Here is a 15259-nt window from a genome sequence, read left to right as displayed (position 1 = left end):
CCTTTTTTTCTTTTTTTTTTCCTCTTACTTTTGTAAACAATAATCAAGGAGAATACTGAGAGAAAGTGGAAAGATTTACAGAGGTATTTACACACACTAGACATCTAGCAGAGAAATCACCAAACCATTAAAGTGGGAGTGGGGAGGAAAGGTCCTACACGATCCTTGAGGGCAGAGGCAGGGATGAGAGGGCAGAGGCAGGGATGAGGGGGCAGAGGCAGGGATGAGAGGGCAGAGGCAGGGATGAGGGGGCAGAGGCAGGGATGAGGGGGCAGAGGCAGGGATGAGGGGGCAGACAGGGATGAGGGGGCAGAGGCAGGGATGAGGGGGCAGAGGCAGGGATGAGAGGGCAGAGGCAGGGATGAGGGGGCAGAGAGAAGGAGGAGGGGGCAGAGGCAGGGATGAGGGGGCAGAGGCAGGGATGAGGGGGCAGAGGCAGGGATGAGGGGGCAGAGGCAGGGATGAAGGGGCAGAGGCAGGGATGAAGGGGCAGAGGCAGGGATGAGAGGGCAGAGGCAGGGATGAGGGGGCAGAGGCAGGGATGAGAGGGCAGAGGCAGGGATGAGAGGGCAGAGGCAGGGATGAGGGGGCAGAGGCAGGGATGAGGGGGCAGAGGCAGGGATGAGGGGGCAGACAGGGATGAGGGGGCAGAGGCAGGGATGAGGGGGCAGAGGCAGGGATGAGGGGGCAGAGGCAGGGATGAAGGGGCAGAGGCAGGGATGAGAGGGCAGAGGCAGGGATGAGGGGGCAGAGGCAGGGATGAGGGGGCAGACAGGGATGAGGGGGCAGAGGCAGGGATGAGGGGGCAGAGGCAGGGATGAGGGGGCAGACAGGGATGAGGGGGCAGAGGCAGGGATGAGAGGGCAGAGGCAGGGATGAGGGGGCAGAGGCAGGGATGAGAGGGCAGAGGCAGGGATGAGGGGGCAGACAGGGATGAGGGGGCAGAGGCAGGGATGAGGGGGCAGACAGGGATGAGGGGGCAGAGGCAGGGATGAAGGGGCAGAGGCAGGGATGAGGGGGCAGAGGCAGGGATGAGGGGGCAGAGGCAGGGATGAGGGGGCAGACAGGGATGAGGGGGCAGAGGCAGGGATGAGGGGGCAGACAGGGATGAGGGGGCAGAGGCAGGGATGAGGGGGCAGAGGCAGGGATGAAGGGGCAGAGGCAGGGATGAGGGGGCAGCAGTTTCCCTGGCACAGCCGAGGTGCTGGGGGGAGGCCAAGAGCCCCCCCGAAGGCTCTATTGCATTTACCCCGTCAGACTAAAGCTGTTTTCCTGAAGCAGTTTTGTACAGACCCCGTTGCTAGTCAAGAACTGAAAGTCCTTCCCCTCTCTCCCAAGAAGAGACCACCACCTCACCGTAAACTACTGGAGCAGGGCGGGGAGCAGCTGGGGGCTGCTCTCCATCCCCCTCAATGCCCGCGTGCCGGGGGTTGCCAGGCTCCAGCAGCCTCAGCGAGGCCTCCAGAGCCCCCCATCCCTGGGGATGGAGTCGGTGCTCCCGTCTGATCCGGCCCTGCCCCACATCTAAACCTATTGCTACTAAAAGCCAGCAGAAACTGTGCCCGGACGGCAGCACGGCCAGACGCCCTCCCTGGGAAGGCTCCAGCCACCCCCTGGGCTGCAAAGAGGAGTGTTCATACCCCAAAACCTGGGATCCAGACTTTCCCCCAGCCTTGGTGAGTCAGCATTTGAGGGAAGCCAGGAAGAAGAAAAAGATGGAGCAGTTGCACCTCCCTTGGACTTGGAACCAGGTCCCTAATCCCGGGAGGTTATGGACAGCCAGCCCTGAGCTCAAGGGTGAGGAAGGGCAGGGACTGAGGGTAACCCTGTCTCCCAACACCCCCTGGTCACTGTCTGCTCTTCCTATGTCCCCCTTAATGGGCCTGGGACCCCCATCCTGACCCCCAGCCACACGGCACCAGCCTGCTGGGAGCCTGTGTGACATCCCAGCCCGTGGGCAGCAGGACTCAGGCACGGGGTGGACTGGAGTGTTCCCATCAGGGTGGCGGGGAGGGGACGTGTGAGAGTAAACAGGAGAGAGAAACAGAGGACAGTCCTCAAAAGCCACCAGGCTGGGAGAAAATCAGGAGTTAGGGAGCCAACATGGGCTCTAGCAGCTGTTCCCTGCCCATGGCACTGCCTGGCTTCTCCATCCCCACACATGGATCCACAGACCCAAATGCCTCCATCAGTGCATGGGGAAGGGAAAGAGACCATTAAAATACAGTTAAAAAGAAAACAAATCCCAAACATACCAAAGACACATTTGAAAAGCTCGACAACACGTCAGCCCACCTAGCAAACATCCAGTGAGGTAGATCTACACTTCCAATACAAACTTCATCATTTCTTTGTGCTGTTAGAAAAAACCCTCCTCTCTGTCCAGCACTGGGCTACAGAGGCATTTTATCCCTGAGATTGCTCGAATACCTGAGAATAAGTTGCAGGAATTACGTCCTTTCTCTCCTTTTTTTTTTTCTTTTCTTTTCTTAAAGATTAAAATATACAAAAATACAAAACCAGAATATTTATATTAAAAAAAAAAAAAAAGAACAACAAACCCAAAACAAAGACGACAAACAAACCCAAAGATACGTCATTCACGCACATCCTAGTGCAGCTTTCACTTGGCCTTGGCTTCGGCACGGCCGGGGGGCTCCCCGGGAGAAGAGGGGTCCACCGGGGCCAATAAATAAAGGCAAGACTTGGGAAGGGCTGTGGGGAGGGGAGACAGCAGCCACTGACCCGGGACAGCCTTGTCCCCTGTCCCTGGAGAGGCTCAGCCCCAGCGCCAGCGGGTTCTGCAGCGCGGCATGGGCAGGAGGATCAGAGGTGTTTCCCCAGCTCCACGTTCTGGATGCCAGGAGAAGCCTGAGAGGGGAAGAGCTGGCTACATGAAACACCTTGTGCTCTCTGGGCTGGCACTTGGGAAGGATTAAGGGGAAAAAAAGTGTTTTTCTTGTGACTTGCTCTCCCCCAGGCTGCAGCTCACATCCTACAAATGGGCGGTGTTAGTTCAGCCCCGAGAGAGGACCCATTTCCTCCCAGACTGAGTCCAAATCCGGGCTCTGCTGCTGTCAGCAACCGTGGAAAAACTAAATCCTCACACCTTCCTGAAAGTGAGAAGCCACAAGGAGCAGAGGTACCCACGGGACTGGCCCACGGGCATCTCCCTGGTGCTCCCCAGGCAGCCTTTCCCTCAGCCCCCCTCCCGGGGCAGGCACAGGAGCGGGTCCCCTGCAGCTCATCCAAGCTGTGCCGGAGCCTGGAGTTCCTCCCTGGGATGTTGCCCCTCTGTTCCTCCTCCCCAAGCCATGGCCGCCTGGCTTAACTTAGGAAAAGAATAAAGATTAATCAAATATGTTCAGGTTTTTTAGCGGGAAGAGGTGTGTTGGGTGCTGCCTTCTCCTGTTTTTGGAACAAGCCATCCTGATAATAACAGGGCTTTTCCCAGCCTGGGACTGGGGGGAAAGGTCTGTGCAGGGACACCGGGTCCCCGCTGCCAGCACTGCCACCTGCCCTCCCCAGTCCTTCCCCTGCCCTCCCTCCTCCGAGCCCCACGGCTGCCCCTTGCCTTGCCAAAGCCTTCTCACCCCGGTGGAAGCCCCCCTCTCCCTGCCACCCACCATCATTCCCGGGTTTCGGGGAGGAGGGCCGAGCTGTGCATGTCCTCCTCCTCTCGGAAGTAGGCGGGCTTTCCCTGAGAGCTGGGGGACTGCTGTGCTTTCGCTGGGCAGTTGGCGACCATGTGGCTGATGCTCTGGCAGAAGTGGCACTTCTTGGGCTGCGGCGGGAGCTTGCACTCCTTGGCGTGGTGGTCCAGCCCACCGCAGTTGTAGCACCTGTGTGAGGGGAGGAGAAATGAAATGAGGTGGGAGGATGCTGTGGCCATGCCTGGGAGCTATCTGGCTTCATGGACAGAGCTGGGCTCAGCTTTTGGGGTGGGTGGTGGCCACGGCCAGCTGGGGCTCAGTGGTGCTGCTGGTACCCAGGAGATGGCAGCAAACCCCTGCACTGAAGCCACACACTGGGGACAAAGTCGGGATGTTGGGGGTTCCTGCCCCTCTGGCTCCGTCAGTGCCCTGGCTCCTGTGTCTCCAGACCCCGCTCCCGGGGTTACACTGCCACAGGAACGGGCAAAGGAACAACTCACATCCCCAGCTGTCATCGTGTGGGGACAGCCCCCAGCGTGGCTTCTCACAGGGCTGTGCCTTCCAGCACCCGTCCCATGGGTGCCACCTTCACACGGCAGCAGTGCGGGCAGAGGGAGCTGCCTCCTGTCCGTTTTAAATCCTGCACCCATGTAGGATGGCCACAACCCTTTTCTCTTTCCTTTTCCTTAACAATTCCTTTCTGATTAATCTAAAAACCTGTTTATGAGAACAACTGAGTGGGGTGGACAGCATCCACTGGGAAAACTGGGATGAAGCATCCCCAGGCAGACGGGATGGAGAGGATGGGAGAGGAGAGGGGGGATGAAGGGCTGGCCAGAAACTTGCCCCGGGGCTCCCATCTCACCGTGGGAGACGCTGTCAGGACGTCCGGCTATTTCCTTCCCACAAGGAAGGGTTTCTCTTGGAGAAAATTACCCCAGCCCAGCACGGCTCCCCGAGCGAGGGGAGCGGCCGCCCGGGGTGTCCCTGACCTCTGCCCCTTCCCTGCTGCTTCCCTGCCCTTTCCCCACCGAGCTGCATCTGCCACTCATTAACTGCCGCAGGAAGCTGCTTTCCCAGAGGAAGGGTCACTGCCCATCCCACCGGACCCGTGCCCATCCCCGGGGTGCCCGGGCAGCTCCTGGTGCCCACAGGGCTCAGCCCCTGCCCCGGAGCAGCCCTGGCTCGGCCCTTACCGGTCTCCTTTCGATCTGCGCTTCTGGAGGCTCTTCCCTTTGGGCCTCCTCTCGCTGCCGATGCAGAAGACGCCCCCGGGGCCGGTCACCCGGATGGACTCCAAACCTTTGGATGATTTCTTGAAGGTGAACTCAACAGCTTCGCCCTCCTTCAGGCTGCGGAAACCCTCCATGTGGAGTTTGCTCTGGGGGGGGTACAGGGAGAGGATGGGGGTTAGCACAGAGCTGGGATGTTCTCCAGGCACACCACAAACCCCTCCCGTGGCACAAGAGCTGCCCATGTCCCCTCTGCCTGTCCCTTGTTTTTGCTTTTTTTTTAAATACAAAAGGATCTCGAGGCTTTGCACAATCACATGAACCCAGCTCGTGGCAGGACCTGCAGAAGGCCAGGAGGTTGGAAGCCGGCCCCCCCACTGCAGCTCACCTCAGTTCAAGCCCTTTAACTGCCTGCAATAATTAATTAAGCAGCCATTTGGCACAGGATTATCACTGCTGGGAGCTTCTCCCATTCCTTCCAGGAACACCACATCAGTTATCACCACTCGATCAAACTAGGGGAGCCAAGAACAATCCAGGCTGGGGAGTGGGGTTGTGAGATGACAGGAAAACCCACTCCACTTTCAGGGGCTCTGTCTGTTTTAGCAGAACAAATCCCTGGGGAGCAGAGCTGGGTGATGCAGTGGGCAGTTCTTAACCCCCTGTGCCGTGAGCATCCCTGCCTGCTCTGCCCGAGGGCGGCTGCATCCCGGGCAGCAGTTCCAGCTCGGCTTTGCCGCAGCTCTGCTAGCGGAGCCAAAACGAGCATGAGCAACGAGTTCAGGGGAATTTGCTGGCAGAGGGAGGAGCAGCTCCAGCCGGCTGGGGATTCCCAACGCCTGCGCGGCTGCAGCAGGACCCTGCATTTATGAATGGAGCATCTCCCCCATTCATGGCCCGGAGAGTTCCCGTCACGTGGGCCGTGTTCTCCCATTCTTCCCGCACCGAGCCTCCGTGTGAACGCTGTACAGGACAGGCAGGCACGGTCTGCTCCCATCTTCACCCCAAACCTCACCAGGACCTGCGAGGAAACACCCCGTGTAAAAGCAGAGAGGGAAGAAATGGAGTTGTTGGGTTATAGGAGTGAATTTTTCTTGGCAGGGTCTTGCAGGGCATCCATGTATCCGTGGGCACGTGAGAGAAGTGGCAACACAGCAGAGCTCAAGGAACAACTCTTGAGACCCTTTTTCTGCTGCTTTTCCCCTCCCTTTCTGTGTCTGAGGGTCCAGCTCAGGGTGGGACAGACCCCATGTGCTGGGCCAAGTCACCCCCATGCACTGGATCCCCTTCCCTGCTGGATGGGATCCAGAGTGGGCCACATGGGAACCTCCTTGCTCTCTGACCTGCTCCTGCTGCCTAAAGGGAGAGCCAGACCCTTAGCTCTGAGGTCCCAAATGACAACACGGACGTGACAGAGTCTCACAGCCACCTCTGCCCACCCAGGGCAGTCCCAGCACCACCTTCCCCTGGCAAACCCCCACCATGACCAAACACTGCTCCCCAACACCGACCCAGCTCGCCCTGTGCTGAGCATCCCCCACGCAGGAGCTCTGTGCCCAAAGCACCAGCACATCCCAGAGGTGCCTCAACACCTCGGCTCAGCCACCCACCCTGCCCCATCCCCAGTCTGTGAGGTGATTTGGGCAATGGAAGCTACCACGGATGGGGAATTTACCCCACTCCCACAGCAGCCACAGGGTTTAGGGGGTAAGGAGGGGCTGAGCATCACTCCGTGGCACAGGGGATGAAGCCAACCACCTCCCGTGGCTCCTCTCAGGACGTTTACAGCCCCAGCTGGCCCAGCTGTGTTTACACTGAGGGGATGAAAACTCCCAGGCGCTCAGCCCGGAGCTTCGGGATGAAGCTGAGCCGTGCCAGGGGGGACCCCAACGCATGGGCTGGGCCCCCCCAGCCCAGCCACACCTTGGGCACCGCCACCCGACTGCCAGAGTCCAGCTCTGACCACCCGTCACCCCCACCTCGAGGAAGAGGAGGGATGGGGCAGAAGCTGCCACAACATGACGGGGAAGCGATTTATTTTCCAGGAGCGGGTGAGGATGACAAGCACCCCCCCAGCCCCCTCCGCCAAAAGGCCAAAGGAAACGCCCTCTCCCCAGGGAAGGGGGGGGGACAGAGGCTGGGGCGCCCCAGCTCTCCCCCCCCCCCCACCGCAGCCTTTTGATGTGAGCTGCAGAGTGGCTGGTGGTCCCTGCGCATCCCCCTGCCCCCTTCCCAAAACACACACATTGCTGGCATTCCTCTGTTATCAGATAGGTAATCAAACTGCAGCCCATTGAATTAGCTGCATACCTCCTGCATCTGAAAGGAAGGGGCCCAGAGCCCCTGTCCCACACCACACACAAAGCCGGAGCCTTCCCAGGCCTCCACACACCCACACCCCCCCCCCCCCCCCCCAAAATAAAGAGAGGAAGGGGGGGATTGGAGCGAGCCGGGGATGCTGGGGATGAGGGGGAGCGCAGGGGAGGGCCAGGGCCGGGAGCCACCGGCCAGCGAGAACAAAGGGCCGGCGGCGGCCTCGCTCCCGCTGCCCAAATTCCAGGAGTTCCAGGCCCCGGCGGGGGGAGGAAGGGTGGCCGGCATGGCCGCGGGCCCTCTGACCCCCTCCAGCCCCTCCACACATCAGCCCTGTGCCCAGCTCGCCCGCTGTGGGAGAACTGGGGCTCGCCCGCTGGGTGCTGGGGTTTGGGCTCTGGGTCCCTTGGGGGAGCCGAGGGGTCAGTCTTGGGGGAGATGGTTTTGGGATGGGGGGTGTGGGGTGGCCCTGGGCTCGGGGTCACAAAGCATCGCCATCCCAAAAGAAGCGTAGCCTAACGCGGGGATTTCCTTGTGCCCAGAGCGAACCGGGCGGGACAGGGGACAGAGCAGCGCTTCACCCAGCGGCCCCCCCGGGCAGCACGGCGGGCACCTCTCCGCTCCTCCGCCCTCCCTTCCCCTCCCATCCCGCGTCCCCGGTTATTTACGGCAGACAAAGACGCAGCACGTGAGCGCTGCCCACCCCCCCGGCACTGGGTGTCCCCCCGGCACACGGGTGCCTTCATCTCTCCTCTTCCTCACACCCAGCAAATCCCTCATCACACATCCCACATTTGGACCCGTGTCCCGTCCCGAAGGGATGGCACCGTGGGGCGCCCCAAACCCCACCGCTGCCCCCCAAACTGCCGGGCTCCGGCTCGCCCCCACCCCGCCGGGCTCCCGAGGGGCTCGGCCGGCCCCGGGGTCACCATTGTCCCCGCGGCCTCCCCAGCGCGACACAAGGGGACGTTTATTCCCAGCCAGCTCCGGCCACTCAATCAAACCATCTTTGTGTCCAGCGGGGCCTGGGGCGGAGCGGCCGCTGCACCTCGGCTCTCCAGCGCCCTTTAAACTGAAATCCTTGGAAAACAAGCCGGGCTGGGGTGCTGGGATAAGGGCGGCTGCAGGAGCACCGGTGGCAGTGCCAAGCTGTGCCAGGGGTACGTCTGAGCCCTGCCTCAGCCCCGGGGGGTTGGTGCAGAGATAAGGAGGGCGGTGCCTGTGGAGCCCTCGGGGAGAGCACAGGGGATTTAACAAAACATTACCAAGGCTTTCCACTGGCTCCCTCACCGTCATCTGCGGCAACATCCCTAAGGACCTCTCCCGATTTCAACTAAAATCAAAATAAAGATATTTTCCTGCCAAAGTGATGTTTGCTCTTAGTTTTCCACCACAAGTCAGTAAAATTAAACTCCAGATACCAATTCCGAGGGGGGGGAAAAAAAAAAGCCTCTACCCCAGTTTAATCCATCAGTTTCCTGTCCTAAATCCTTTTAGCTCCTTTGGTTGTATTTTTCCCCACCAAAACCCTCCTGCACTTCCCAGGGGCAGCTAATTGGGATCAGTGGCTGCGTATTAATTTTGTGCCCCCGTCTTAAAGCAGGAACAGGGCCGGGAGCAGCCGCGCGTCTTCCGACGGTGATTTCAGCTCCATTCCGCTTATTCCTACGAGTAAGGGAATAAGGGAAAAGGAGACGCCGGAGCTGGAGCTGGGGGCGGCAGGGGCAGGGGCTCGCCAAGGCAGTGGCTCCATCCCAGCCCTTCCCTGCTCCTTCCGCACTCCATCCCGGGAGCAATCCCATTCATTTGGGCCATATTATCTAGGAGACCATTCCAGGGTGTTTTCTCTCCCTGGGGCAGGGAGGGGGAGCTGGGGGAAGGGATGTGCCTGCGGCCATCAGTTAATCTTTAGACAGAGACAGGAGGCTTTTTTTGTGTGTGTGTGAGCGTCTTGAGGGAGTTTCAGGGGTGGAATAAAGCCACTTTCTTTCACTATTTCCCATCAGGACGCGGCGCACAAGCGGCGCAATACAATTTCATTCCAGCGGTTATTTAAAAAAACCCACAAAACAAACAAAAGCAAAGAAATTGCTGCTACCCCTCTCCCCCCTAAAAAATCAGAGATTCCAACGAGCATTTCTACCCCAGGGGATCCCTGTGGGAGTTCCCTGCTCGTTGCAGGGAGGTTGGACAAAATGACCTTTAGAGGTCCCTTCCAACCCGAACTGATCTGTGATTCCATGATCTCTTCCCCAGGGATGTGCAGCTCTGGTGCTCCCGGTCCCGCAGCCGCCCACGCCGGGGCCCCGGGGTGCCCACCCGGCGCTGGGGGTGGCCCTGGTCCTGCACAGCGAACACGGGAGCGCTGCACACGGGGAAGCAGGAAAAGTGCGATATTACCCGTGTCCCTTCAGGAGCACCACGGGTCCAACCCACTGACCCAAACAGCTGCTCCGAGCCGGATCCCCCGTCCCCTCGCTGCCCCCCAGCTCTGCACAACCCAAACCCCCCGCTCGGACCCTGCCCCACACCCCAGCACAGGGCGAAGGCAGCAGGGAAAGGCTGGATCCTGCTCCCTGACGGAGAAACTCCCTTGTGCCTCTCTCTCCTGCGCCGTCAGGGATGGAGCTGCCTCCAAACACGATTTTTTTAAAGCACCTCACGTCACGCTCACGTGGATGATTATTTTTATTATCCTGGCCGCATGCACGGGGTGGCACAGGCACAGGTGGGTGACAGCCCAGGTCGGCTCAGCCAAAGCCCGTGTCCAAACAGCCACTTCCATCCCGTTCATCCCACCCCCTGCCCGCCCGAGCCGGGATGGAGCTGCTCTGCCAGCCCCGACCCCCGCCAGGCTCCCGGGGACGGCCGCACCCAGGGCATCACAGGGGACAGAAGCCCCTCCCGTGCTGGGATGTGCCCAGCAAGTCCCACACTGTCCTGGGCACTCGGGAAGGCAGGAGTGCCACATCGCAGCCCCAGCAGGTCTAACCACGGGCACGGCTTTAAGTCCCCGCAAGGACACGCTGGACCAAGTCACCAAAGCACCAGTGACCAACCGCTGAGGCCGCAGCAACCACAGGGTACCCGCGGTGCCCAGCAGAATTTCTTGCTAAAATCATGCAAAGGAAGAAAAAAACAACTGCATTTATCGGGGATTTAGACCTGCTGGCTTGGAGAAACGCTTGGAAAGGCAGAGCCAAGCTGTGAAGAGCAAGGATTTCCAGGCACTGGACATCCTCTTCCCCTCTGTTCTCAGCCAGGCCCCAACCCCAAATCCCAGCCCCTGCTGGTCTACGCTGTTCCTCCAGCTCCAACCAGTGGCACCGAGCCTTGATTTTCTCCTTTTCTCCTTTCCCTCTTTCCATGTTGCCTTCCCAGGCAGCTCCACACTCCTGTAAGTGATGCTCAGAGCCCGGGAGCCACATCCCAAGGGACCACTGCAGCTTTGGGGTCTTCACCATCACCAGCCCAATTTCTGCCACCTCGGGATCCCTGGTTCCTCAGGGGTGCTGCTCAGCCCTTCGCCTCCCCGGGACGATCTGCTCTGCTCCTCTCTGCTTCATCCCTGTCTCCTCACAGCCCCCAAATGAATCCATCTCCAGTGTCCAGGGGAGGCATTTGAACCCAAATGCCTCATTTTTAGCTCACAATGCGAGGGAAAGGCAGCCCCAAGGAGCCCTGTTAGTCTCCTGTCCTGCCGAGATTTTAATCTCTTTGTGATCAGATAAAGGCAGAGGGAGATGGAGACGCGCTCCCTGCAGAGAGGGGCCATTCAGACCTGGTTCCTGTAATAAAGTGATTTAATAGATCTAAAGAGGCCAATTCCCTTCTTTCTCCCACAATTACTTCCTGTGGGTCATCATTCACATATGTAAATGAAGAGGGGAAGGAGCGGGTTTTGAGGGGCTCTGGAGTGTTAAGCCCCAAAGGCTGATTTGGGGCGCTGGGTGCTGGGCAGGGCACCCCGAGCCCTGAGCTTTGCCCCCCCGGCTTTGGTGGCTTTTGCCCTCGCAGCCCTGACTCCCTCCCCGGGGAGCGGAGCCGACACGGGCTTTTGGGAAGCACCCGGATGCCGGGAGGGGACAGCAGCGGGACAAGGACCCGATTCCCTGCAAGCCACCCAAAAGCAGCGAGGCCGCGGTGGGAGCTTGAGTTGGTCCCTCTCCAAGCAGAGGCCACTGCCGGGATGCTCCGCAGCGGGAGAGACACCGGGAGCACGTCCGGCTGTTTCTGCCGGAGAGCAGAGACTCTGTGCCACCAGCGAGCGGAGCAGGAAGCAAAAGCCGACCCGGAGGAGAAGGATTCTCCATCAGCCCAAAGATTCTGGTGGTGCAAAGCCCTTTGCTGCAGCAGGGGAACCCCCCACACCCCCGCGGCCCCTCTGCTACCCAAAATAAGCCGCTTTTCCCCAGAGTTCCCTGTATTTCCCAAACGCCACCATCCCTGGGATCCCACGGCTCCCCCGACCTTAGGAACTGGGGGGCACCGGGAGGCTGTGGGTCTCTCCGAGCAGTGGGATGCTCCGACAGAGTCCAGCTAATTCTCTTTTCCTGCAGGAATGTAAGAGCAATCAGGAAACCAGACCGTCTGGGGGCAATAAACCCCCAGGAGAAGGGCGGGAGGTTCTCCCCAGGAGCACTGGGTCCCGCTGTGCTACATTGAGATGCAAAGGCCCATTTGCTCTCTGGAGAGCACCAGGATCTGTTTTCCCTGGCTGATTTGGAGCCCTTAACTCCAAAACCGGCTGTGTCCTGGCCTGGGATAGCAGCTCCTACCAAGGCACTTTGCCCGCGCCACAGCCAAGGGAGAAGGGATGTGCATCTCCCCTGGCCATCATTCGCTTGCCGGGTTGCCAGACCTGCCTGGAGCATCCACTCGTGGGCAGGGAGTGAGCGACCCCCGGGAGCCGCCGCTCCAGGAGCTCCTCACACCCCAGGGGCTCAGTCCTGCACCCCCAGCCCACAGGATGGACCCAGTTTGGGGGGATTCGGGCCCACGAAGAGCAGCAGCCACTGAAGGCAGCTGGTCCAGGACTCCCCAGAGCCAGCACCACGATGCTGCTCTCAATCGTGCACGCAAAATCCCGCCGTGTTTGCTCCGAAAACACCCGTGCTCCTTTGGCTCTTGGTCCCTCTGCTTCCCACCCCCACGGCAGCCGCTGTCCCGAGGTGAGGGACACCACACAGCCCCCTGTCCACACGAGCCGGCGCTGAGCCCCACATCCCCTCCCAGCGCTGGCCCCGCTTCGGGCACCATCTCCAAACCCCTTCCCCCAGCCCCCCGGGGGGGTCTCCCGGCAGATCCTCCCCCGAGATCCGGGGCGTTCAAGCAACCTCAGCCCCTAATCCATGGCTTCCCTCGGTGCAGGGTCCCCGACACGCGTGGGGCTTCCCCGCTCAGCAAGGTCAAATCCGGACACGGGACTGTCACTATCACACAGGATCCGTAGGGACACAAATCCGACGCCTTTGTGCCACCCGCGACTGGGACAAGGGGCGCGGGCAGAGATGCCCAGTCCGGGATGAGCTCCAACGGGAGAACTCCCAGTCCCGCATCCCTGGCAGGCTCGGGGCTCCCGGGAGCGGCTCCCGGGGTAAAGCCGCCCCTTCCCCGCGTCCCTCGGCGCGGTCAGCGGCGTCCCCGCTGCGGCGCATCCCGCCCGGGCACCTGCTCCCCTGGACCGGCCCCGAGGGGCTCCTCAGGGAACAACGACGGGAAAATGAAATCGCTGGGGATCAGCTTACAGGGCCGGTCCCCGGAGAGGAGCCCCGGCTGCGGCGGTGCCCGCCCTTCCACCCGCCCCGGAACCCCGGCCGAGCGCCGGGCTGGGCCGGGGGAAGAAGCCACGGCCGCGCCTGGAGGCGGCGGAGGGGTCCCCATCCCACCCCGCATCCTCCGGAGGGTGCACCCCCGTCCCCTCCCCGGCACCCCACGCGGGGTCCGGCCCCGTACCTGGTGCACGAAGACATCGACGGGGGAGTCCAGGGTCGCGCCGCCCTTGGCGGTCATGGAGAGGAAGCCGAAGCCCATGCGGACATTGAACCACTTACAGATGCCGGAGCCGTGCAGGGGCTGGGACTCGTTCTCGGCCTTGGGCGAGTCTCCGGCCGGCTCCTCGCCCGGCTTCGCACCTGGCGAGAGACCCACGGAGCCGCTGAGCCGCGGGGCTGGGGGAGCCGCGGGTCCCCCCCGGCCCAGCCGCCCCGCACCCAGCCGGGCAGCCCGCAGCAGGAACCGCAAATCCTGCTGGGGTGCCCAGGCTGGAAAATGCCAAAAAAATCCCCAACCCCCCCAAAAAACCGACAGAGAGGTGAGCTCTGCCTCCACGTGTGCATGGGGATCACCCCAGGAAACGAAGGGGGCTCCTGCCAGCACGACCCAGGCAGTGCGTGGAGTGGGAGCCCTAAATCCGTTTCTCCATCAAAAACGTTAAAAACGAAAAAAAAATTTAAAAATCCCAGACACACACACAAAAACACCAAACAAGCAACAGCAACAAAAAAAGCCAAATTGTTTTTCTAAAATCAAAATATTAAAATAAAAATAACAATTTAAAAAAGGGGTGGGAAAACGCCCCCAAAATACCAACCCGAAACCCCCCTGCCCCCAGCAAGCCATGCTGGAGAAACTCTCCCCTGCCGTCAGCATCCCCCCTAGCACCGTCCCCCCCCGCTCCCAAACACCCCCAGCAGCCGCCACCGGCCCCAAACTTCTGGGGTCATCCTGGGGCTGGAGGGGGGGATGAAAAAAAATGATAAATCCCCCCCTGCGAGCCCCCCAGCGCTGCGCGGGGCAGAGGGGCCCGGCGGGCCCGGCCGCGCTGCCGGGACGCAGCGGGACTGGGTGGGCCGGGGTCGGGGGGGTCCCTGCGCCCCCCAGCCGGGCTCTGCCGTCGTTATTAATAATCGCGGAGCCGAGGCGGGCTGCGACAATAATATAACTTAACCTGCAAACTGCTGGTTGGAAACAGACCCCATCCCGACACTCGCTTGCAAATTCCGAGTTGTGGCTGTTACCGCCTCCTCCCTCCTCCTCCTCGGCCAGCTTTGAGGGTATCAGGCCAGCCAAAAAAAAAGGAAAAAAAAAAAAAAAAAAAAGGGGAAAAAAAAAAAAAAAAAAAAAACCCAGCTTAGACCCCGCCGGGAGAGAGCCGGGAGAGGTTTGACTCCATCTTCACTCCAACAATAGGGGTGGGAGGGAGCGGGAGGGTTTTTTCAAAGGCTCCCAAATTCTCGCAGACAATAGCAGCCCCCGCCCCCCCCCCAGGACCCACCCGCGGGGCCGGGGGGCGCCGGGCCCTGCTCCGCCATCCCGTCCCCACGTGATACTAATTAACCCCCCCGGTAATAGCGACACATTCCGGGAGGGATTTGCAGAGGGGGGGGGCTGTAGGGCACTTAGGGGCGAGGCCACCTGTCAAGGGAAGAGGTGACACCCGGGGAGGGGGGGCTGGAGGTGGGACCCCCGAACATCGGGGGGAGTTTCCACGTCGTTTCTCCGCGCCCCCTCCCCAGAAGTGGAGCCACCTGCGAGCCGCGACCCGGTGGGACGGGGGAACCGGCACCGGCCGGGCTGCGGCACCGAAGAGGGGGCGGCTTTCCGGGACACCGGGGTCTTCCTGCGCCCCCAGCCCCATCCCGTGTCCCGCGAGTGGGGCGCGCACCCCGGGACGGTGCGACCCCCGGGACGCGCAACTCCCGTGGCCGCGCTTCCCCCCGTCCCGGCGGCACCGGCGGCGGGGAGCGGTGCCGGGGCGGTGTCGGGGGCCCGTCGCCCCCCGGGCCGGGCGGGGACAAAGGGCGAGTGACCAGCGGCTCCATTTCCGGCGGCGGACAATGCCCCGGCCGCGGGGGCACAGCGCCGCCCGCCGCCCCTCCCGGGCTGTGCCCGGGGGTCCCCCCGCGCCGCCCCCGAACCGGGGCGAGCCGGCGGTGCCCCCGAACCGGGGCGAGCCGGGGCTGGGGGATGGAGCCTGCGCCCACCGCGGCCGCCCCACGCGGGGCGAGTCCCGCGTGGTGGCACCGAGCGGAGCCTCGGGAGGGCCCTGCGCGGTCACCG

At 61.5% G+C, this 15259-nt stretch overlaps 1 protein-coding gene across 1 annotated transcript; it reads right to left on the bottom strand.

The window, feature by feature from the left end:
• Nucleotides 1-3566: 3566 nt before the first annotated feature.
• On the bottom strand, nucleotides 3567-15021 carry LIN28A (lin-28 homolog A). Its single transcript, XM_032132719.1, has 4 exons — nucleotides 14865-15021; nucleotides 13154-13461; nucleotides 4850-5034; nucleotides 3567-3842 (listed from the first exon to the last, which is right to left on the bottom strand). The coding sequence occupies exons 1-4, from the start codon at nucleotides 15019-15021 to the stop codon at nucleotides 3629-3631; spliced, it is 864 nt and encodes a 287-aa protein (XP_031988610.1). The 3' UTR covers nucleotides 3567-3628.
• Nucleotides 15022-15259: the final 238 nt, after the last annotated feature.

The sequence above is a fragment of the Corvus moneduloides genome, chromosome 23, assembly GCF_009650955.1.
Source record: "Corvus moneduloides isolate bCorMon1 chromosome 23, bCorMon1.pri, whole genome shotgun sequence".
Classification (NCBI taxonomy): Eukaryota; Metazoa; Chordata; class Aves; order Passeriformes; family Corvidae; genus Corvus; species Corvus moneduloides.
The sequence above is the reverse complement of the archived record's forward strand: the minus strand, read 5'-3'. Positions and strand labels throughout refer to the sequence as shown.

Coding starts and splice junctions, on each gene's coding strand:
- LIN28A (XM_032132719.1), bottom strand. CDS start 15,021: ATGGAGCCGCTGGTCACTCGCCCTTTGTCCCCGCCCGGCCCGGGGGGC. Junction 13,462..14,864: donor GGGGGTCGCACCGTCCCGGG/GTGCGCGCCCCA, acceptor GGCATTTTCCAG/CCTGGGCACCCCAGCAGGAT. Junction 5,035..13,153: donor TCGATGTCTTCGTGCACCAG/GTACGGGGCCGG, acceptor TACCCCCCCCAG/AGCAAACTCCACATGGAGGG.